Raw genomic sequence first — 26426 nt, 5'->3', positions numbered from 1 at the left:
AGTGGAACAGAGCCTTAGTAGAACAGGGCCTAAATGGAACAGTTCCTTAGTAGAGTGAGTGAGTGAGTGAGTATGGTTTAAATCCACTTTTAGCAATATTCAAGCAATATCACGGCGGGGGACACTGGAAATGGGCTTCACACATTGTGCCCATGTCGGGAATCGAACCCGGGTCGTCAGCGTGACTAGCGAACGCTTTAACCATCAGGCTACCCGACCGCCCCTGTTCCTTAGTAGAACAGGGCCTTAGTAGAATAGTTCCTTAGTAGAACAGGGCCATAGTAGAACAGTTCCTTAGTAGAACAGGGCCTTAGTGGAACAGTTTCTTAGAACAGTTCCTAAGTAGTACAGAGCCTTAGTAGAACAGGGCCTTAGTGAAACAGTTCCTTATTAGAACAGTTCCTTAGTAGAACAGGGCCTTAGTGGAACAGTTCCTTAGTAGAACAGTGCCTTAGTAGAACAGGGCCTTAGTGGAAGAGTTTCTTAGTAGAACAGACCCTTAGTGGAACAGAGCCTTAGTAGAACAGAGCCTTAGTAGAACAATTCCTTAGTAGAACAGGGCCTAAGTGGAACAGCTCCTTAGTAGAACAGTTCCTTAGTAGAACAGTTCCTTAGTGCAACAGAGCCTTAGTGGAACAAGGCCTAAATGGAACAGTTCCTTAGTAGAACAGGGCCTTAGTAGAATAGTTCCTTAGTAAACAGGGCCTTAGTGGAACAGTTTCTTAGTAGAACAGTTCCTTAGTAGAACAGGGCCTTAGTGGAACACAGCCTTAGAAGAACACAGCCTCAGTGGAACACAGCCTCAGTGGAACACAGCCTTAGTAGAGCACAGCCTTAGTAGAACAGAGCGTGATGATTGTGCTTCAGTTAACGCAAGTATACGCTGATGTATGGAAGTTAACGACAGTTGTCACACAAACAGCACTGCAGGAAATGAGGCCCTATTCTGCCTCTGAATATCCCCCTGACACTGACAGTCACATCCCAACTTCCCATATCTCCTCCACATTTACATCTAGGTCAGTTTCACCCCTAGGCTTTTTCAGAATGAAGAAGATGGGATGAAGTTAAACAAGGCTCTCTTTCCATCCCATACGCCAAATGCAATAGCCACCAGCTTAGACTAAGTTAGAGGATCTCTTCACAACAGCCTGTCCCGCATGTCCATACAAAACACAAATCGCATTTTCTCAAGAACAAATCACATCAGCCCATTGGGATGAACTGTAATTGGAGACTTCTGAATATTCATCAGGCTAACCCACCAAAATACTCTTTGGCAAGATTTCTCGAAAAGGTAATGGACTAATTTCAGCTTCAAGTAAACGACAGAACAGTTCCCTCTGGGCTCTGAAACCAGGAAGTCGTAGGATGTACTGATGTTCGCTGGGCATTTGCAGGGTTTCAGAATCACTGAAATAATCTGGATCTCCAGGCTTTACGAGAACTAGTGTTGTAAACATTAGTAATTTTGTGTTTGAACAGAATGGCTGTGTGATAGCAGGGCTCGAGTCACGGCTGTGGCATTGAGTTCTTACATGTTAACATTCATTTTGGTTTTTGACAGTTTTCATTGGGTATTCATACAAAATGATTATTTCCTTGGGACCAGTTTATTATGTAGTTTCCAAGCAATAAGTACTCTTTTTACAAATAACTCTGCTTAAAATGCTGTTTCCGGTGACTTCTAATTTCGATCTTGTTGTGTTCGGTCCCAAGTGTATAACATCTCGCATAAGCTCACAACCGTGATATACAGTAAGCAAGACATGCATTATTCACTGACATGTCGTATGTACTCATGATGCATGCATTCAATCAATATACATGACAGCTAAGTGATAACTCAGTGAGTGATAACTCAGTGAGTGAGTTGGGTTTAACGCTGCTTTTAATAGTATTCCAGTTATATCATTATACCCAAAGTGATGCAGGTCTCAGATGTTTACCACTTCGGTGAAACCCACGAGCAAGGGTATGGTGTTGACAATCCTAGAAACATAATCATGATTATCGAGCAAATCAACACCGCTTTTAACAGTATTCCAGTTATATCACGGCGTGTCAGCTTAATGTGGGAGGAAAACCCGAAGTGATGCAGGTCTCAGACGTTTACCACTTCTGTGAAACTCACAAGCACGGGTATGGTGCTGACAAACCTTGAAACATAATTGGAGCAAACTGGGATTCGAACCCACAATCATAGGTTTCTGACGTGCCCAAGGGGCACAACTCTGCACAGCTAATCGCGTCTCCTTAGAACCCGTGCCCCCTGAAAGTTAATAAAGAAAGTACACAGTTCAAGAACACCAGTTGCTGTCCCCTTGTTACATAACAGTAGTAAATAGTCCTGTATCCCTATCAAACGTTGAGTAGTATACATGGTATGTAAACATCTGTCAGTCAAGCAACACAGGTACGCAATCTGTAAAGGCTACACTGGGTAATTCCACAGTGTTTTTATAATTTGTAAGCAAGCAAATCAAAATAATTGGATAATGGTGATGTATTTTGAGTATTTCACAGAAATAAGCAGCTTATCTGCAATTCTAGTGAAATGCTCTGTTTTTAGATAACGCAAGTTTAAACTGACGAGTGTAGAACATACGGAATCCGTTAAAAGCCATCTGCTCTTTTTTTTTCTTTCTTGAAATTTCAAGATACTAAGTTGAAATTTCACGATAAATAGTTGAAATTTCACGATACATAGTTGAAATTTCAAGATAATGTCTGTTCATTACACTGCTGATGGCAAGTTGTGGACAAGTAGTAGCAACAAAATCTCAACTTATTACCTTGAAATTTCAACTCATGCATCTTGAAAAAAATAATAAAGCAGATAGGCAGATAGGGATGCAACTCTGCACAGCGAATCGCGGCGCCTTAGACGACTGGGTTATCCGTGGCCCCCTTCTGGGTTGGAGGAAACCCAAGCAACCTTGGCTTGTAAGAGGTAACAAAAATGGATTGGGTGGTCAGGCTCAGTGACTTGGTTGATTGTTGTATGGGATGATGCTCATGATATCGATCACTGGACTGTCTGGTCCAGACTCAATTATTCACAGTCCGTCATCCTATAGACTATTATCATGCAGGTAAGTACCAGCCTATTTTCTATGCTAGCTCAAAAATTAGTTGCCAATGATGTCTAGAACAGAACCTACAAAAAACCCTCGAACGGGATTAACAAGTGTCCGCAGACACTGTCACGTGATGAAGCCATCTCCTGGTCAATGACTTGACCGCTGTTCATGTAATTAGCCTTCCATCCTTGTCAGTGTTCATGATTCTATGTTTTTGCTTTCACATTTTACATCTGACTAGCATCTGTCTATGCAAGATTCTATACAATATGGCAACCATTTTTTAAGCTAGGATGCAAAACAGGTTGCACTTCTCGACCTGCCAGGCCATAGGTTACCGGTACCCATTGACCATTTTCACAGCCGCCTCACTGGTCCAATGGGTAGAGATCTTCCTTGAGAGTGGAAGGTTGGTGATTTGATCCTCTAGGCCATGTTATAAAATGGTACTTGTTTTTACCCTGCCTGGTGCTAGGAATTAAGGGGACAAAACAAGGACTGGACGGCTTGGAGTCCATATGATGTTTCTGGTGGGGTATCCATGTTAAACTGCAGCACGACATTTCATAAAATTGGTATAATTCCAGAATAGAGCAAGCATACACACGTCGCCATATAAGCGCAGTAATCCCGAATGCGATGTTAAACCCCATTAAACATCTCCATCTTCGTAGCAGGACATACGCAACAGTGTCATGGCATGGAATCAATACTTACCTAATGCTAGAAACTTGATGAGATAGTCATACTCGCCAGAGCTCCCTCCCCCCGTTCCCCCTCCACCGTGAGTGGGAGTGGAGTCCCCCATCTCCAAATCTGCAAAATAAAATATGTCCATTAGTACATTAGTAAAAAGAGGAAAACTGCCCTTTTCGGCCCACTGGATACGTCAAACTGCAAATCTGCACAAAACTGGAGTGAGTGAGTGTGGTTTTAAGCCGCTTTTAGCAATATTCCAGCATTATCACACCAGGGAACACATGGAATGGGCTTCACAAATTGTACCCGTGTGGGGAATCAACCCGGGTCTTCAGCGTGACGAGCGAACGCCTTATCCACTAGGCTACCCGACCGCCTCTCACAAAACTTGAAATATTAGTATGAAAACTATCAGACATGTTCAAATTTAAATTTAAACTTACATTTTTTTTCTTCTTAACTTGCAAGTTTTGTACTGACATGATCAAATACGTCAGTATGGCTCAAATGAGAGATAAACAATAAAGGCTGTCTTTTAAAACGTCAAATGAAAATCTAAGCTAGAGCAGGACTGTAAACATTGTAAACCACAAAGACATTTTTACCATATGTTTGTACTGTATATATTTCCTAATGAAATCCATCTTGCCGTAAAAGGCGACTATGCTTGTCGTAGGAGACGATTAACGGGATCGAGTGGTCAGGCTCGCTGACTTGGTTGATGCATGTCATCGTATCCCAATTGCGTGGATTGATGCTCATCATATCAATCACTGGATTGTCTGGTCCAGTCTAGATTATTTACAGCTGAAATATTGCCCAATCAAACTACAAACAAAAACCCAGAATCCCCACGGGGTCTAAGAGATTTGATTAAATATCAAATTACGCTGATCATGAGGGCTCAAAAGGACCCTTAACCTTTTAACAAAATACATTCCCAAACTGGTATTAAAGGAGATGTCAAGTTTGTCAAAGACCCAGCATTAAGATCAAGTGACATTATGCTCAGAAAACTTGACTTCCAAAAAAAGAAAATCAATTTGCATTTGTCACATCCCCATCAAAACTGTCTGTCATACCAAAATGAAATTGCAACAAAAACTATGGTAAAAACATCTTAAAGATACCGCTGTAATCTGCTGCTATTTGGGCCCCGATCATATCTGAAAACAGCAAGCGACCCAGTGAGCATGCGACAGTTACCATGGCAAACCCATTCATCAACACCGAAAAGTCTTCCGACGACTTAAACCCCTAAAACATTAAGAACGTTAAAATACTCTCTGTCACACACAGACACAACAGATCAGGCAGACTCCTCTGTGTGTGTAGTGAGTGCTAGGTGGGTTTGCTGCTGAGCGGGATCGTTATGGAAATACGATTCGAAAAAAGCAGGAGCCGTTTTTTTCTTAAATTTAAAGCTGTAATCATCTAAAAACCTTCATATAACACTGTTGTTAATTTGAATAACATCAATATTCTAATCTTGGAATGTTTGCATCGTAGAGATTTGCTGCAAGCTATTTTGCATAAGTTGTCCACAAGGAACCGGGTTTATAGGCCATCGAATAGGCCATCGATATTTTTTATGTGTTTCTCATCTTCAACCTCAACCAGCAAGAGATCTGGTGGGCGAAATTTAAAAAAAAATTAAATTAAATTTGTAACTTATTTGAAATTTTAAAGTGAAGAACACTTGGTAACAGATATTAAATTAATTAATGATATAGCGAGTATGGTGTTACGCCGCTTTTAGCAATATTCCAGCAATATCACGGCGGGGCACACCAGAAATTGGCTTCACATATTGTACCCATGTCGGGAATCGAACCAGGGTCTTCAGCGTGACGAGCGAGTTGTTTTAAGTTTTAATAAATATAGCAGAGGAAAAGTCAAGTTTTACCCAGGGTTTATTTTAATGTGCAACTGCAGATGCATGTTTCAGGGCATACATTTCCACAGCGGTGGGAGTATTGAGAAAAGAAAACTTATTTATTTTGACGTGTCGGAATGAAAATTCAGGGCAGGCGGGAGATGGGAAACAGAGAAAAAAAATACACCCAGTCCAAGAGAAGGGTTACTGGACTGGCCCAATCGTATCAATTAGGGCTGGGACGAGTCCAAATTTACAACCCGGGTACCCACCCCCCTATTACGCGACCCTACCCGGGTACCTACAGGAGATGTCTCAAAATATCCAATTGGGAACATTTTTAGCATAGCCCTAGCAAAACGTATTTAGATGCATGTATTAAACAATCTAGTCATTCATCATGTTCATACACTGAAGTTGAATTAAGTTATATCTTCATTCAACCATATGAAAAATCAGAAGGAATGGGTGCATACTCAGACAGAAATGCAAACATTAGTGACTTGTAGTGTAACCATAGAGTTATAGATAATTATTGCCATTAAACAATATATCACGTGACTAACCATGTGTCCGGGTAGTCCTGTGGGTACCCGGGTTGTAGTCACTACCCACCCGACCCGGGTACCTGAGTTACCCGTCCCACCCTAGTATCAATCACTGGTTTGCCTGACCAAGACTTGAATTATCTACAGGCCTCCGTCATAATCATAATATCAATCGCTGGTTTACCTGGTCCAAAGTGAGTGCTGTCTGGGTCCTCTAATAAGCTCAATGAGTGAGTGAGTGAGTTGGGTTTAACGCCGCTTTTAACAGTATTCAAGTTATATCGCGGCGTGTCAGCTTAATGTGGGAGGAAAACACGAAGTGATGCAGGTCTCAGATGTTTACCACTTCGGTGAAACCCACGAACTTGGGTATGGTTCTGACAAACCTAGAAACATAATCAGGGCGAACTGGGATTCCAACCCAAAATCATAGGTTTCTGGCGTGCCCAAAGGACGCAACTCTGCACAGCGAATCGCAGCGCCTTAGATGACTGGGCCACCCGTGACCCCAGCACGATAAGCAAGGGACACACTCACACTGCAGTCAACGCTATTCCAGCTATAAGACAGCATGGAGTTTGGACCAGATGAACCAGTGATTGATATTATGATTTGTTTGTTTGTATGTTGTTTAACGTCACTCAGCAATATGCCAGCTAAATGATGGAGCTCTGTAAATAATAGAATCTTGACCAGTCGATCCAGTGATGTCATGAGGACTGATCAACACAATTGGGATACGATGATATGCATCAACCAAGTCAGCGAGCCTGACTGCCTGATTCCATGAAGTGCCTCCTACAACAAGCATAGTCGCCTCATACGACAAACTCTGCTCTCATGAAATAATGTTTTAGATGTACATAACGGATCTAAATATAGGCTTGACTCGGAAAGGAAATTAGCTCCATTTTACGCATACTGAAAAAGCTTCACTGAGTATTTATGCATGTTGTTTTTATTCATTTGAGTTTTCCATTTAATTCCTGCGTTTCTGTACGCAAGTTAACTTAAAGTACCGTATTCGACATAATAAATGCCCCGCTCTAATAAGCGCCCACAGCGATATTTGCTAATATATTGGCTAGTGAACAATCCCAATTAGCACCCCTTCCGATTTATCAATGTACAGAAGACCTATTTTTTCGCGTATAATACGCACTTGTGTGTAATATGCACCCTCAATTATGGGCAATTAAATTCTGGAAAAATATATCTCTAGTATATAAACATTTCAGTCTGTCAGCATAAACCACAAAATTTATCTTTCAACTCTGTTTTTTCCACCAAAATAATATTCTAATAAGAACCCTCTATTACTAATTTTGAGAGCGCCCTGGGCGCTTATTACGTCGAATACGGTAATTGGGTTTTGAATATGGGGGGAATCCACAATCAAATATATCGGAATATGTATTTCATTACACATCAAAACATGCAAATATGAGAGAAGATGATCTCACAAACTGTTTGGGTAGTTTCAAGACGCCAATATTTCACAAAATTCTGTGAAACATTCTGAGTGCTTCAGTTCAAGTGTTGTGATCAATCAAACTTGAAAAAACTAAGTCATAGCACTAAAATCACTTTGTGGAGGGCCACAACACTTTAATTCAACATCAGGAAGTACACAACTTCCAGGCACAACGTGCAGTCTTTGAGTTTGAACAGTTCATGTCGTGATTCCAATATTTTCACACAAACTCTAAAAAAGCCAAAGTCCCAGCTGTAAGATCGTTTCGTGGAGGGCCCCTGCACTTTAATCCCACATCAGGAAGTCGAAAACATAAACCGCAGGAACAACTACATACTTGCAAGCCGTGGTGTATTAGAGGACGCAACTCTGCCCGATTTCTGTCACGTTATTCTACACGATATGGCCTGTAAAGGAGGGGGAGTATTGATTTCCCAGCATTCTCCACAGCTTCGCACGTTTTCTGGCATTTTGGACGCTCCAGAGTCTGTGATAAAATCTTGTCTTGTCAATTCTTCTATACAATAGACGCACTAGCTTGCCTTGATTAATCCCAACTCAAGGGATAATATTATAGTGTTCACCACAGCATACTTGTCACATCAACTGCTCTGTTGTAGTTCTGGTGCTGTGTATGCAACAGCTGATTTTGACACAGGGATAAACTAAAGTTGTATCTAAATTTAGGGAATCAGGGGTCGAAAGGTCCACTTGTGTGTTTGTATTGGCGATGGAAGCATGTGTTCAGAAGGGAACAAACGCCTGTCTCACCCAAGGCCGTAGTTAACTTTTTTTTGACAGGAGGGGGGGGGGGGGGGGGACAAATAAGAATATTCATTTTTTATTCAAGTTAACTGTTACCAGGCTAGTGCATATTTCAATTGTATCAAGTCAACAGTTCATGCACTCTAGGACTTGGTTAAGAATTCATATTTATCTGTGAAAAGCTTCAGCAAGTGACATTTTAGTGAACTTCACAAAAGATGAATAAGAACCTTTTTAACTGCCTACTATGTAGCCTTTTTTATATCCTAAAGTTTAATTACACAAAATGATAATATCTGAGAACATACAGCTCTATAAAGTTAAAAAGGACAAGTGAAAATATTAGAGGTTGGAGTCGACCTGTACTGGGAATAATAAAGATTATTGTATTGAATGTAACTTTAACATGTTTAATATGCTAAATAATTATTAATATGAAGTTTTAAGAAATGCCAATTTTGCACAAAATAATTACTTTGAAGCGTGAAATTAATGCGTCTCCAAAAGAATGCGACCACTGGACCCTAGCCAAAAATGTGACTCAATATGAATGCGACACCCCCTCTCAAGCATCAGTGGATTTCTATCTAAAGAAAATGTCCTCAGTCAGGTTTAGAATCCTCACCTTAATCCAACCTTACAAGTTACATTAATCCAATCACACACCAAATAGCACCGTTTATTAGCGCTGAGTAAAAGTACTTCCGCAAAAACAATATATGCGTGCGAGCTCGTGTCGGCCTTTCACGCAGTCTTAAAGAACAAAGGGTGGCGTCTGTCTGGACTTGCAGGTGTGATCAGTGATGACATAAGTGAGTAGAACTCTTGCCTTGACCCCAGCAGTGACAATTCATAGGATGTAATTAGTGTTTGAATGTGCTGCTCAATAAACAGTGGTGTGGAATACATCAGCGTATGTCTAAGTTGGTATTTTTGCTATCCAAAATGTCTTATTGTTGATATAAATGCGATGTTTAAAAATGTGAGCAAAGACCACTCACATTTTTCGCATTTAATTCACGCTCGCGTTAAATTCAAGATTTACAGTATTTCTCCCCAAATTGCCTGCCAAGAGCATTTGGTTTGGTTGGTTGGTTTGTTTGTTGTTTAACGCCGCACTCAGCAATATTCCAGCTATATGACGGGGTCTGTAAATAATCGAGTCTGGACTAGACAATCCAGTGATTGATATCATGAGCATCGATCCACGCAATTGGGATCGATGACATGCATAAAAAAAGTCAGCGAGCCTGACCACCCGATCCCGTTAGTCGCCTTTTACAACGAGCATAGTCACCTTTTACGGCAAGCATGGGTTGCTGAAGACCTATTCTACCCCAGAATCTTCACGGGTCGCATTTGGTTTGGAAACCCAGATGAAAACTAGATGTTTTGCACAGCTTCTGAAAAGCCTTTCAGTCATATCATGCAGCCCTCTTAGTTTTTTGGAATGCGAGCCAAGCGGCTCCTTACACGAATATTTAGGAGTATTGTCATCAGTCCTGTTTACTGTTAGGTTGCCAAGTGACAAGTGGTAGATAAATTTAGGTCACCAATCATATATTAAGTCACATTTGACCACCCAATGGACGCTATTCATAGAGCTGTCATGGCGCGTAAGCTTGATGTGGGAGGAAGTTTGAAGCAATGCAGGTAATAGTATGAGGCTGACAAACAAGTGATCCTTATGAGGCAAATATGGGATTCAAACTCACAATCATAGGATCATGACGTGACTAGGGGAGATAACTCTGCATAACAAATTGTGGTGCCTTAAATGACTGCATGAGTTACTTACAAACCAGATAATCTGTTCCTGATAGATGTTTGTTTGTTTGTTTGTTTGTTTGTTTGTTTGTAACGCCACACTCAACAATATTCCAGTTGTATGACAGTGGTGTGTAAATAATAGAGACTGGACCAGACAATCCAGTGATTGACCTAATGAACATTGACCTACACAATTGGGATACGATGACATGTATCAACCATGCAGTAAGCCTGACCAACCGATCCCGTTAGTCGCCTCTTACGACCCGCAAGGTTGCTGAAGACCCAACTTTCAGGTAATTCATTCATCATGTTCGTAAATGAGTTTTGGTTTTACGCCACTTTTAGCAATATTCCAGCAATATCATGGCGGGTACACCAGAAATGGGCTTCGCACATCGTACCCATGTCGGGAACTGAATCAGAGTCCTCGGCGTGACAAGCAAACACTCTAACCACTTGGCTACCCGACCGCCCCTCATGTTCATGAAGGAGGGATAATCATAATCCTCAGTATATTATTCTACGTATCATCACAAAATATAGGAACACATGAAATACTGTTAATCTAGAAATTAACATGAGCCTTAATTAAATTGAAAAATGCGAGTGATCTTTGTTCCCATTATCAAACATCGCAATTATATCAACAATAAGATACTCAGACAATTTACAAACAACTATGTATTCCACACCACTGTTTATTGAGCAGTACTTGTAACAAGTATATAAACAATGTCATTCAAACACTAATTACCATATTCAATGTAATAAGCACCCAGGGCGCTCTCAAAATTAGAAATAGGAGGCTCTTATTAGAATAATATTTTGTCGAGTTGAAGGATAAATTCTGTGGTTTATGCTGACTTACTTACTTACTTTGGAGATTTAACGTGCGCTTTCCGACCAATGCGTATTTCGCACACGGGCCCGGCCAGGCCATTTAATGTGTTTCCGAAAGGGGCGAAAGTGGTCTGTGCAACCCAAGAGGAGGGTTTAGGAATTGCTTATATAGAATTGGGGAATTTTGAGATTTGGAATAAATGCCAATGGGGTTGGGGAGGAGAACTAAGGGAGCTGGGTATGGTGGATGTTTGTTTGTTTATGTGATTTTGATTTGGTAGGTTATTGTGTTTTTAGATGCGTTTTATTAGTTCTGTTTTTATTAAGAATACGCCTAAAGCGTTGAAGTTTTCTAGTTTATTTTGTGGGTTTAGTATTGCTCCTAGAGTGAGAGCCTTGTTTAGATTGAGGGTGGTTTGTAATGCGGTTCGATGTGTTAGGTAGTGTGTGCAGTGGATTAGTGCGTGTTCTGGGGTTTCTGGTTGTTTGCAGTGTGGGCAGTTACCTGTAGTGTGTTTTTTTATTTTTTTTTGGGTGGTTATTTAGGTTGGTGTGTCCTGTTTGGATCCAAGTTTAGTGATTACTATGTCGATTTTTTTTGATGGATGGAGAATTTTTGGTTCGGTTAGTGGTTTGCTGAGCACTTTTTTGATTTGGCTATTTGAGTTTAGATATACATGATATAGGTTATGCCATTTTTTGGTGATTTTTTGCTTGTTTACGCTTTTAATTTCTGATTTTGAGATGGGTAAGTTTAAGCTTATTTCTGGGATTTTGAGGGATAGTTTAGCTGCTTTATCGGCCTTTTCATTACCGTATATTCCTACATGGGCGGGTATTCACAAGAAGGTTATTTGTTTGCCTGGCTTAGTTAGGTCGTTGGAGCTTTTAAGTATTTGATTTATTAATTTAGGTCAGTTTTTGGTATTTTTGTTTTGGAGGGCTTGCAGTCCACTTAGGGCTTGCAGTCCACTTAGGGCTGACAGCCAGAAATGTTTATATACGAGAGATATATTTTTCCAGAATTTAATTGCCCATAATTAAGGGTGCATATAACACACGAGTGCGTATTATACGCGAATAAATAAGTATTGGGGAAATTGATCAATCGGAAAGGGTGCTTATTGGGATTGTTCATGAGCCAATATATTGGCAAATATCGCCATGGGCGCTTATTAGAGTGGGGTGCTTATTACGTCGAATACAGTTCATCCTGTGAATTGTCACTGCTGGGGTCAAGACAAGAGTTCTACTCACTGATCACACCTGCAAGTCCATACAGACGCCACCCATGCAACACGGTGTCTTTGTTCTTTGTGACTGCGTCAAAGGCCAACTAGAGCCAGCGGGCATGTGTTGTTTTAGCGGAAGTACTCTACTCAGCGCTAACAGGCGGTGCAATTTGGTGTGTGATTGGATTAATGTAAGGATGGATTAAGGTGAGGAATCTCCTGTAAACCTGACAGAGGTCTCCTCAGGATCGTTTCTTTAGATATAAATCCACTGATGCTTGAGAGCAGGGGGTGTTGCATTCATATTGAGTTGCATTTTTGGCTTTTGGAGACGCATTAATTTCACGATTTACAGTATCAAAATTCCAAACATTACGAAAAAATTCCCTAGCTGATGTCAATTGTTCTGATGACTTAACATCGTCAATTGTTTTTATTACAGCAGTCACGGGACCAGCAGCCTGTTGTGCCAGAAGTCGAACAGTCACATTACCATCTCTTCCTACCGGGTACCCATTCACTGCTGGGTGAACTGGCCTAAGGCGACACCACATGTGTTACATGTGCTTCAGTGAGGGGCAGGACCGAAGCCCAAGAAGTTCTCAGTAGTCACACCCTGTCTTCATTGTAAATTCATATTTTTCGTTTGTTGTTAAACACTCTACTCGGCAATATATAAGCCGTATTATAATCTGTATAATCTAACCTGTAGCAGCCAAACCAGTGATTGTTATTATGAATCCCATGCTTTTGGGCTATAATGACACACAATAAATAAAGTCACCAAGCTTGACCACCCGATCCATTAATGCACTCTTCTCATATGACAAGCATATATTAATGTGGACCTATTCTAGCCCAAAATCGCAACAGGGGCTAAATATATATGTCTCATTCAGCATCAGTTAATGATATGAGGATGTTAAGTCATACGAAACACAAGATATCGCCCTACTTACATAGTATATGAATATAGCTACAAACTCTAAAAACACATAACATGTATAACAACATATGCTGTTGACTGTTAATGCTGTGAAACACTGTAAACAGAACTGGTCTTCGGCAACAGATGCTTGTCGTAACAGGCGACTATGTTTGTCATTAGAGGCAATAAACATCCTTGACAGTGAATCTTTCATCACAAGGGTAAAAGGCGACTATGCTTGCTGTAAGAGGCGACTAACAGGATTGGGGGGGGGGGTGGGGGGGGGGGTCAGACTCGCTGACTTGGTTGATGCATGCCATAATATCCCGATGCTTATGATGACAATCACTGGATCGTCTGGTCCAGATTCGTCATTTAGCTGGAATATTGCTGAGTGCAGCATTAAACAACATACAAAATTATTGATAAAACTATGTTTTGAACTTTGACATTATATTACAGAAGTTGATACATAAAACAATTAATATATCATCTACAGACATTCAGAAGGACGTGATAATGGACATGAAATCGGCCACCAAAATACAGTGGAATATGTCGAAACTGGACTTCGGGTACCGTAATCCAGATATCTGCGGATGCAAGAGCAAATGTACCAGTGTCGTAATCTTTCAATGATACTTCGATGCATCACCAAGTTACACCTGATGATACAATACACTTACCAATGTATCAATTTACCTGTATCAATTTTCAAGATGTAATATTTACATATGTAGTAACTTGGTCTGATAACCACCAGGGCTCGTGTCACGTTACTGCGCATCACGAACAAAATGCAAAATGTTTAATAAAATAAACTTCAATAAATAAATGAACCAATCATGAACGTATCACCTGCCTCATGTATTCATGTGTATTGCGATACTTGAGTCACCATCAGATACATGACTGGGCGATAGTATCGGTACATGAGGTAAGAGTATCACGCTATGTATCGATACATGAGGTAAGAGCAACAAGTTTCATAAGAGTATTGTGGCACCCCTTAAGATTTAAACAATCAAGTAAAATCTACTAGAAATTGGAGGAGAAAGGACTAGTTTAGTACTGATGCTCCCTAATCGAGATTAACTTTTCACACACCTCGATTACTCATACAGTCAAACACTGTTGTGTCGAACTTTCAGTTGCCTCAAAGTAAAAGTTTGGTCCCTACATATGCCTGTGTTATTCATCATTTATTGGTTGTGTCGAACCTTGGATCACTCGAAGTATTTATGTAGGTCCCTTCAACTACGACACAACAAAGTTTGACTGTACGATACGCTGCCTCATCAATCAATCAATCAACAGACAATTGAAGATCCGAGTAGAGGATAGGTCTTCAGCAACCAATGCTTGCCAAAAGGGTCCACTATGCCTGTCGTAAAAGGCGACTGACAGGATCAGGTGGTCAGACTCGCTGACTTACTTCATGCATGTCTTCGTATCTCAATTGCGTAGATCGATGTGCATGCTATCAATCACTAGATTGTCTGGTCCATACTCGATTATGAACAGACCGTCGTCATATACCGTATTCGACGTAATAAGCGCCCAGGGCGCTCTCAAAATTAGAAACAGGGGGCTCTTATTAGAATATTATTTCAGTGAAAAAAACAGAGTTGAAAGATAAATTTCATGGTTTAAATTATGCTGCCAGCCTGAAATGTTTATATACAACAGATATATTTTTCCAGAATTTAAATGCCAATAATTAAGGGTGCATATAACACATAACGTATTATACGCAAATAAATAAGTCTTTAGTACATTGATCAAGTGGAAGGGGTTCTGATTGGGATTGTTCACTAGCCAATATTTAAGCAAATATCGCTGTGGGCGCTTATTACAGCGGGTCGCTTATTACGTCGAATAAGGTAGCTTGAATACTGCTGAGTGCGGCGTTGAAAACAAGGGACGAACTCCTGCAATAGCCCCACTAATCATGGCTTTAGCATAAACCAAGTTTTCCTTTTGCTCCTATACAGGTAAGGTTAAGACAGACTCCACTGTACTGATAATGATTGACAACACCAAAAGGAATTACAAAATATACGAGAGATATGTCATGGAAATGAAGGAAGGACCCATTGTAAAGGAAAAAGAATGCTAAGGTAAACAGCTGTGTCATTGGAATATAGATTAGAGAATTATGAACAATATCCGGTTGTCATAGAAATGCTCATAGTTTGGAATTCCGCCCAAAGCAAAATTATTTGGGTTACAAGTCCAGGCACCAAGTTACCAAGGTATCCACTGTAGCACCAGGTCACCACAGAAACAAAATCTTACCAATTTCGGAATCGACCATGAATGATCAAGACTATGAAAAAGAAAGGCAGACATTAAAACAAACAGGTTTATCAAAGAGGAAATGCATAACTTTTGGTTCTTCAAAAATGCTATAGACTGAGTACCTAAAAGTACTTTAATGTCACAGCTATAAACACAATCATATCAAATTAGAACTCTAGTTTGAACATGAACAAGGTTATCATGAAATCATGCAATGTTAATGGAATACTTGAAGAGTGATTGCAGATTGTTGGCGCCAATGGCTCTGACAACTTCACCATGATGACCATGTTCACTCTGGAACTGCCCATGGTGCCAATGGTGCCAATGGTTTTGAACACAAGACAATTCTAAGATCAATTTGGAATAAGATAGCAAGAATGGCTTTTACTGTCTGTAAGACAATTCTCACCTTGTTTTGGAACTGCCGATGGTCCCAATTGTTTTGAATGTAAGATAATTCTAAAATCACTTTAGAATAAGATAGCACCAGCGGCTTTTACTGTCTGTAGGACAAATCTCACCTGAAATCAGATCTGCCGATGGTGCCAATGGTTTTGAATGTAAGATAATTGTAAGATCACTTTGGAATAAGATAGCAAGAATGTCTTTTACTGTCTGTAAGACAATTCTCACCTCGCATCGGATCTGCAGATGGTGCCATTGGTTTTAAATGTAAGATAATTCTTACATCCCTTTGGAAATAAATATGATGGCAATGATTTTTACTGTCTGAAAGGCAACTCTCACTGCAGATGGTGCCAATGGTGTGGCCATGGTGACTATCTGAAAGTCTTGGACTAAATAGGGCTGAGTATTGTGGGTGGGGACATTTCAACTATTGCAATGGTTATAACAATACTTAACAAACACTATTATGATACCATAGCAAAATCTTCCCTAATATTGCAATAAGAGGGAGCCTACCCCTCCACAAAGAGATCTTAGCACTAAGATAATCGTAAGTCAATATTACATTACGTGTGGGATCACTGTGTGTACATGGCCTGGAGAGATTGCCTACCTGTCTCCCACATGGGTCTGGGATAGAATCTGCATCTACAGCGCCTACAGCCAGCTTTATGAATTATGAATGGACCAGTGACTGGTAACATGTGTGATGTATCACATGATATTTCCGTTTGTTGTTTCTGTATAATTCTTCCATTTTGTACAGGAATGCTGTCAAGCATTAATTATATCTAAAATTCAAAAAATTAATTGGACCTGGTACCAATATTTCTTCATTTAATGCAACGTGATATGCTTCTAAAACCAGAGTAACTTATTGTAGGTCATGTTCTGTAATCGCAGAAAGATTTGCAGAAAATGTAACTTACCCAAGAATTGTAGACAAATTTGGGAATTTGCCCTTTTTATCATCAATCAATACACTAATTTTCATCATTATCAAGCCTTTCTATGGCAGTTTGCACTCAAATGCCAAACATTTGCTATGACATCACCCTGGAATGCTATCTCGTCACCCTCGAATACTATGTCGTCACCCTGGAATGCTATGACGTCACCCGGGAATGCTATGACATCACCCTGGAATGCTATGACATCACACTGGAATGCTATGATGTCACCCTGGAATACTATGTTGTCACCCTGGAATGCTCTGACGTCACCCGGGAATACTATGTCGTCACCCTGGAATGCTATGACATCACCCTGGAATGCTATGACGTCACACTGTAACGCAATGACGTCACCCTGGAATACTATGACATCACCCTGGAATGCTATGACGTCACCCTGGAATGCTATGACGTCACCCTGGAATACTATGACGTCACCCTGGAATGCTATGACGTCACCCTGTAACACTATGACGTCACCCAGGAATGCTATGACGTCACCCTGGAATGCTATGACGTCACCCTGTAACGCTATGACGTCACCTAGGAATGCTCTGACGTCACCCTGGAATACTATGACGTCACCCTGGAATGCTAGACATTCAATACTGTTTAAAATGTATTTCATCAGATGATGATTACCACAGCAATCAACATTTATTCACATTCAACCTTATCCATTTATGCCCATGCAGTTGTCTTTCCCATTGGAGAAGTCACACCACTGACTATTCAGAGAGCGTCCAAACTTCACTACCCAAGCCTAGTATGCCTGACAGTCAATTAATCTCAAGGGCTGATCTTTGACCATGAGGAGACACAAGAACTGTTTCAATTTCAAGCAGTAATCACACGAGGATACTTCCTTCCCGATATTTAGACTCGGTGTTGTCGTAACACTTGCGTATTTGCCTGCAGCTACCACCTATTCAGTCATGATTAAGGAGAGGATGAACCCTCATTTGCGAGGGCTTCACCTGATTGGATCCCAATGACAATCAGTTATTGGTTATTTGGAGGCACTTAGCTGGGAGTTGGTGTGTGCTGCCTCATGGAACTAAGGAACCGCAAATCTGGGAAATTCCATGAATAGAATGCTGATTCCAATCTCAGAGTTTTGAAAAACACTCTCTCAACGTTGTGAAGAGAGCATATGGGCTTTCACATTGAACAGCTGGATACTTCAACTGTGGGCTATTCGAAATCATCTGATGACTAATATTTTGATTGGTGTAACATTTTTTCAAAAGATAACTGCTTCTTTTCAAGACGACATGTATGAACACGGTAGGGCTTGATTCATCCCTCAAGCAGAACATAGTGACAGCTATCATCGCGGGTTAAATGTTATTTCAGATGCGAAGCAGTTTTTTTAATGACTTGTCTAATGGGACTGTCAACCAAGAATTTCCCAAATCTGGCATAATATGGTAATTTAGAGAAGTCTTCTTGTCTCCTTTTGTGTCTTAAATAATTTTTGTTTTCTCTACAGGGTGTGAAAAATCACTATCCGACTCGTTACACAAGATCGCCAAAGACAAAAACAGCTTCAGTTGCGTGCTTACAAACTTGGAAGTTACAAGACCTTTAGTCAAAATTGATCAAAGATTCGTAACTAATTGGGCTGGACAGGTAACTCAGGTACTCGGGTTGGATGGGTACTAAGTGTGATATATTGTTTAATGACAAAAATGATCTAGTCACTAATGTTCACATTTCTTTCTGACTAAGCATCCATTACTTTAAGACTTTTATATAATTATAGGTTTGAATAAAGATAAAACTTCAGTCAACTTCAGTGAAGGAATAACCAGATGCTTTTATAGGTGTTTTAAAGCATATTTATCTAGGGCTACGGTCAAAACTCTTCCTAATCGGACAGTTTGTACTTATCTCTTGAGACCTACGGCGGGTACCAGGGTAGGGTCGGGTAATAGGGGGCGGGTACCAGGGTAGGGTCGGGTAATAGGGGGTGGGTACCTGGGTAGTAAATATGGACTTGTCCCAGCCCTGACAACTAAGTACTTTGCCAAAGGGAAGTTAATGAGTTACCTGCATCAAAGAACAGAAAACTTCAACAGCCAAAGCAGACAGCAAATCAGCCCTCTCAGACAACCAGCCAAAGTTCCCTAGCCAACAAATTCCGTTTGATAAAAGTCAAAATCCTCCCTACCAAACATCAGGACTCCACAAAAAGTCTTGAATGTGTTTTAACTCATAAAACACATGTCTCCTCTCTCCCTTTTGGGGTTTGGTTGGTTTGGTTTGTTGTTTAAAGCCGCACTCAGCAATATTCCAGCTATATGACGGCGGTCTGTAAATAATCGAGTTTGGACCAGACAATCCAGTGATTGACATCATGAGTATCAATCCACGCAATTGAGATAGATGACATGCATCACCCAAGTCAGCGAGCCTGACCACCCGAGTCTGGGCCAGACAATCCAGTGATTAACATCATGAGCATCGGGATATGATGGTTCAATAAGTTACTATAAATGTGTTTGTAAAATAAAAACGATAATAGCAAATCATGCCCTGAAAAGATAATGGTTTCATTATGTTCATTAGCTGTAGAGGCGGGAAACAAATGCTACTTGCTTGAGACTAAGTCCAAACTGTTTCCATGGAAACACAAATAAACTAAAAAATTGAAAAATTTAATAGATCTAATCAAGCAACAGATTTTTAATAATATCCAATAAGCTTGTTCAACTTTATATTGTAAGATCGAAGCCTTTGCAGTTCGAACTGGTTGCTCAAAAAGCCATGGAGATATGAAAACTGGTTCATCAACGTCAAAACAAAACCCATAGGTTGGTAGATGCATGTCATTGCATACCAAATACTCATGATGTCAATCACTGGACTGTCTGATCCAGACTCGATTATTTACTGGTTGCCATCACAACTGGAATATTAAACAACAAACAAATGATAAAGATATGAGTGCTTTTGCACACGGGAGAGCTGTGAGCTGCATGGTGTTATTGCGGTGCCAACTACTTATGTATAGTTGACAGTGAAGAGGACTTCTGCTGAAAATCTGAAGATTTAGTTACAGTGTAATTGATCGCAGCCAAATACATGAATCTGGCAATGATGTAATAGAGGTAGAGGATTCGTAAGAATTATGTATGTTGCGATCACAGAGAGAATGGCAAGTCTTAAAGCAGTGACCTAGAAAATATCATGTCTCCATCAATACTCCCAGACCCTTTCCCAGAATATTAAATGTCGGATTGTGATGCAATCAAAATACCAAAAGGTGAGCTACAATAACTTTGACTTGTGACACGTCCTGAACAGAACAGTGGGGACCTAAAACACTGCTCTGTTGCCCTGACCTGTATGTGTAGGAAGAATAAATCAGACACGATCCCAGCCCTGACCTGCATGTGTAGGAAGAATAAATCAGACACGATCCCAGCCTCAGAAAACAATCTCCCACAAACATGAGCCAAAGATGACAAGTCCAAGCCAAGCCCCAGTCAGACGACGATCGTCCTGTCAGAAATATGCGTCACAATAACACAATCTCCACCTACCAGACGCTTGTGTATTTGCAGCTGCAGACATAACACAATTCCCATTACAAATACGAGCATAATCTGGTATTTACCACGATCCATCCAGATAGCTGCCCCTCCAAACACCCTCATAGCCGCACCAGACACGGCTCAAATGACCACCATATTGGAATAGCTGACATTTCGCAAATTGTCCAATTAGGCCTTTCAAGCCGAAACATATGGCACTTAAATAAACATTGCTTGGGTCCTGTTTTCATCTACATAGCAAAGCGGGTAATTATATTAAATGCAGTATTTTATGGTTGCTGATGCATTGCATGTCATGTAACAGATGCTAATTGTTTCTTATTTATCAGTCTGCTCATCTGCATGTCGGTTAATTCATTCGATTGCAGCAAGCTTCAAGGGTATTCTACTCCCTTGTCTGGTGCCAGTTTCAAGCATAAACATTGTTGTTAGTGTTATGTGCAGGATTTACACATTGCCTCTTCTCGACCTGTGAAGATCCGGGGTAGAATAGGTCTTCAGCAACCCATGCTTGCCGTAAAAGGTGACTATGCTTGTTGTAAGAGGAGACTAACGGGATCGGGTGGTCAGGCTCGCTGACTTCGTTGATGCATGTCATCCATCCCAATTGCATGATATTAATCACTGGATTGTCTGGTCCAGACTCTATTATTTTACAGACCGCCATCATATAGCTGGAATATTGCTGAGTGCGGTGTTAAACAACAAACAAACAAACAAACATTGCCTCTTCTCAATTTAGGTCATCTTTAACTTTTGTTTGTTTGTTGCCAATATTCCAGTGATATGGCGGTGGTCTGTAAACAATGAGATCTGAACCAGACAATCCAGTGATTGAAACCATGAGCATTGATCCAGAGCTTCAGTTAACTTTTTGAGCAATCCAGTTTTTACTCAAAGGTTTCTATTTCAATTGGGTTATTACATTTTTCATTGGGTAACCAATATTTTTTCACTCATCTATTTATCAATCTATAGGGATTTTCCCAAAGCTAATCAACATTTTGAGATTTAAAATTATGAAATAATGTTTTAGATCTAAATAACTTTTCTAAATATATAGGCTTGACTGGGAAAGTAAATTGGCTTGTAATTGTCTTCCGGAAATAAGCTCGTTTGAACACATGCTGAAAAAGCTTCACTGGGTATGTACGCATGCTGTTTTTATACATTTGAGTTTTTCATTTAATGCATGCGTTTCTGTACGCAAGTTAACTGAAAGTAATAGGGTTTTGAATATTGGGGGCTAGGGGATATTTTTACGAAATATGCTGCTTACCTGTAGGTCTGTTGATCTAAGAACATGATGACATGCACCAACATAATCACGGACTCAGACCACCTGATCCTGCTGTTGGCCTCCATGAAAGGTGAGGTGAAATGGGGTTTAACGTCCCGTCCAAGATCACTGCACTTAAATAGCGACGTGCATGTACGTGTGTGTGTTTGTGTGGCTGCTTGTACTAGTCCGGACTGATGCTGATTTATAGTGCCAGCTCACTGAGATACCATGCCGCAGTTTAACATGAATACCCCACTCAGACACAGTATACCGAGTCCGACCCGACCAGTCCTTGTTTTTGCCCCTTAATGCCAAGCGCCAGACAGGGTAACAACAAGTACAATCTTTTAACGTCTTTTGGTATGACGCGGCCGGGGACTGAACCCCGGACCTTCCGCTCTCCGGGCGGACGTTCTACCACTAGACCACGGAGGCGGTCAGCCTCTATGAAAAGCATAAACTGATGAACATGATGAAGATAAATTCTTCACTACTGCTGCAAAGTCGAATTTATTTAAAACTATGGGTCTAATATTTGGGGGGGGGGGGGTGTAAAATCACCTTGCAACAATGTATTTTTGTGAAAGGCATGTTATTATTTTTTCGATTGTCTGAAGCATATACTCAAAAACGTTGTGTTCCTCATAATAGTGAGTGAGTGAGTGAGTTGGGTTTAACGCCGCTTTTAACAGTATTCCAGTTATATCACGGCGTGTCAGCTTAATGTGGGAGGAAAGCCCGAAGTGATGCAGGTCTCAGACGTTTACCACTTCGGTGAAACCCACGAGCACGGGTATGGCGCTGACAAACCTAGAAACATAATCGGGGCGAACCGGGATTCGAACCCACAATCATAGGTTTCTGGCGTGCCCAAGGGACGCAACTCTGCACAGCGAATCGCGGCGCCTTAGACGACTGGGCCACCCGTGCCCCGTTCCTCATAATAAAGAAGTTGACATCCATATATTCTCTTCCTATGTGAATCACTTCTAAATGCCTTTCAAAGACCTGAAGCAGAATTATTTTTTTCAAGGCTTTCTGTGACAATTTAAACAAATAATAATCCGAGGCCATCCAGAATGTCAAACCAAATACCATAGGGAGGCTGCGGAGGACTTATAATTCCCTCACACAACATCCATGACGACGAAGTAAACTATGAACAGCCATCGTTTCTTCAGTGATAAACTACATGTATGTTAAGGAAGAGAATATATGGAGGTCAACTTCTTTAGTATGAGGAACACAACGTTTCGGACAGGGGTCCGGAAAATTTAAAATCCCAATCGGACATTTACATTTATGCCACGCCCCCTTCAAACAGCGTGTTTTAGTACGACTTTTTACACACAAATTTCAAGTTGTTACGTGTTCATAATATGATGAATTATGAATTGTTTCAATTTAAATTGTTTAATTCACCGGACAATTAATAACAAATAATATCATTTTAGATATATATGGAAAACATTCTTGCTTACATGCTTACTCCTTCATCAGGTGAATGAAGGCCATGAGGCAGAGGGCATGAGACAGCATCCATTTTACACTATGAATCATAAATAACTTCTATTCTAATCTTTTTTGAAACTCTGAAACCTGCAAAGTAAAAACTGTTAGGTAGGCAGAGCATGTATTATTTTGTTGATCATCTACCACCAACGACTCGACCTTCGTTAAACCGCTGATCATGTATAACGCTCATTAGTTATTTGGACGCCGAAGGTAGCGTTTTAGCGATAGATCACTGTACATGTAAGGACAACAAAATTAATAAGATAACAAAAGGTGGAAAATAACAAAGGGTAGAAACTAACACGGAAGCCAACAGATGATTGGCACTGATAGCATTGGTAGCATTGGATAGGTGATTAGCAATAGACAATGGAAGCCAACCTCGTTAGTTTCTACCCTAAGTAAGCCTATACTCCGAAACGTTGTGTTCCTTGCGAAGTGCATAAAATCACGTGAACACCTTGATTAAAAACTTGAAAAAATTTGGAAAATATCTGATTGCAAATCCTGCAATGGACTGAAATCTGCATGACTGTTTACGAACCAGATTTCGATTTCGGTGAGTGATTTTGATTGGACTATGCATAGACTCCATAACTCCAGACAACTCCATAATACCAGCCTAGTTCAGCAAGCGTCAGTTAACTCTCTTGCCTCGAGAAGATGGTGGATCATCTACCCATGAAGATCCGGGCTAGAATAGGTCTTCAGCAACCCATGCTTGCCGTAAAAGGCGGCTGTGCTTGTCGTAAGAGACGACTAACAAGAGGGTGGTCAGACTTGCTGACTTGGTTGATGCATGTGGGCAGATGTTCAAGGACATGATACATGTTTGTTTGTTTGGTGGTATTATTGAAAACACTCATGCGCCGATAAATTGCCCATCAAAGATTTGATGCATTGATAGTTTTAGTGAGTGAGTGAGTGAGAGGTTTTACGCCGCTTTTAGCAATATTCCAGCAATATCACGGCGGGGGACACCAGTAATGGGCTTCCCATGTTGGGAATCGAACCCCGGTCTTTGGCGTGACAACCGAACGCTTCAACCACTTGTGACCGAATGCTTCAACCACAATATTCCCCGACCGAATTTAGCTACGTTCCGAAAGATAAAAATGCTCGATAAAAGGTGTGACCTCCACTTCCTCCTCTGTAACCATGGTAACTGATGCTGCACTTGATTCAACAAGTTTTTGTACTCTAACGGACATGTTTTGGTGCATACCTCTCAACATAATTCTTGCAGCTTCAGTATAAAAGTGAAAAAGTAAATAAAACTTGGAAACCTATTCACAAAATACGAATATCTCTCAAAACTGTAGTGTTCCGATTACTTTTGTCTTCCTGTTCATCATGACACGGGCACTGAAATTCTGAATGGCGACAGAATGGTCTGACAGGTGTACATTACTCAACATGAACCCAATGTTGATAGGCCGAACATGTGCACTCTCAAGTCTGCAGCCTAGATGGTGCCACACCTCTCATTATACACACCACGTCACTATCAACACAGCTGTTCAAAAAGAGATATTTGAAAATAGGATACTCGACAATATTATAAGTATTAGTATTAGTATTAGAAAATCAGTCTTTGTATTTCGTAAGGTTGATTTGACAATCCTGCAAACATTCAAGAAGGACCACAGAAAGACGGGATTAGAGAAAGACCACTTCGTCTGAAGACTATAAATGTGTCACTAAACAAAAGTTACCAATTCATTTTTTCCCACTGCATATCTAAGTTTTTTCATCCTCTGAAGAGCACCACTGAAATAAGTCTGTCATTCAATTACTAGACATGCTGAAAGTAGGATTGCCTTCGGGTCGATTCAAAAGACCTGCGATGCCAAAAAACCTGATAATTTAATTCAAAGCACACAAATTGTCTGTACTTAAACAGATTCAAACTTTGATTATTTTTAGTCATTGATTGGTATTTTTAGTCAATAGGTTAATTTCAGCTCTACATAGGTAGTTTGTATCTATATATACACAGAGAGAATAATTAATTGAAATAAAACATGAAATAAGCTGATCTATTACCCCGGTAAATGTGTCAGAGCTCCAGATAAGCTTTTGGTGTTGTGGGTATTTTACCCATGCATTTTAAAATCATTGGGTATCAGTAATTCTATCTGGGTATTCAAATTTCTGTTACCCACTAGTTTTTACACATGTGGGTATTTAAGTTAAATATTTAAACACTATTCATCTAGTCCCTGCAAACTGGTGCCGTGTGGGTTCGAGAGCTTTACAAGACTCAAAAATACCACGATACTTCCACAAAAAAGTGTGATGGCAAATGATCATGATGTAACTGTCATCGTGGAGTTTGGCAAGGTTGACGGAATGCCCGTTTATAATTTCAAAATATGTTGCTGATTTGCTAATCGAATACGCAGGGTTACTTCACAATATTTTGATGATACGCACAAGTTTTATTTTTGTAGTGTATCTGTAATGTTCGTTGCGTATTTGATACGCTTGGATTTTTTTTACTGCTTCTTTCTGCATTTCTGATGCATTTTTCACGCAGATATGCAGCTTATCTGGAGCTCTGTGTTTAAAATTGATTTGTTTTGAATTGTATTTTTAGTCAATAGGTTAATGGAAGTTCTACATGGGTAGTTTGTATCTATATATACACAGAGAGAATAATTAATTGTTGTAACTCAGTATATCAATATAAAAGTAATGTTACACATGAAATAGGCTGATCTATTACCGCGGTAAATGTTTTAAATTGATTTGTTTTGCCTTGTCATTGCCAATCTTTAATTTGTTGACCTGGTCAATGTTTATAAATGCGAATGGTTTTGTGGCAGCGAATTATAAATTTTGTAGTGATATTCATAAACCTGTAGCAATACAGTATCAACATTAAAAAATATTACTATTTAAGATTTTTGGTTTGGTTTGGTTTGTTGCATGACCAGACTGTTTTTATAGGTGTATCTTAGCATATTTTGCTAGCACTACAGTCAAACTTTTCCCAATCGGACAGTTTGTACTTGTCTCTTGAGAACTACAGCGGCTACCAGGGTAGGGTCAGGTAATAGCGGGTGGGTACCAGGGTAGGGGCGGGTAATAGGGGGCGGGTACCAGGGTAGGATCGGGTAATAGGGGGTGGGTACCTGGGTAGTAAATATGGACTTGTCCCAGCCCTAACAACTAAGTACTTTG

The 26426-nt window shown here is 40.3% G+C and overlaps 1 protein-coding gene across 2 annotated transcripts in view; it reads right to left on the bottom strand.

Moving 5' to 3' along the window:
* Positions 1 to 26426, bottom strand: part of LOC139461205 (ras-related protein Rab-27A-like) — a 74618-nt gene that overhangs the window by 11048 nt on the left and 37144 nt on the right. For both annotated transcript variants that reach the window (XM_071242803.1, XM_071242804.1), the window contains exon 2: positions 3801 to 3899. In XM_071242803.1, the coding sequence (XP_071098904.1) occupies positions 3801 to 3891 (91 nt within the window). In that variant the 5' untranslated portion in view covers positions 3892 to 3899. The remainder of the gene's footprint in view (positions 1 to 3800; positions 3900 to 26426) is intronic.

The sequence above is a fragment of the Haliotis cracherodii genome, unplaced genomic scaffold, assembly GCF_022045235.1.
Source record: "Haliotis cracherodii isolate W230 unplaced genomic scaffold, xgHalCrac1.p SCAF_14, whole genome shotgun sequence".
NCBI classification, from domain to species: Eukaryota; Metazoa; Mollusca; class Gastropoda; order Lepetellida; family Haliotidae; genus Haliotis; species Haliotis cracherodii.
Note: the sequence above shows the minus strand (reverse complement) of the source record. Positions and strands in the feature narration are given on the sequence as shown.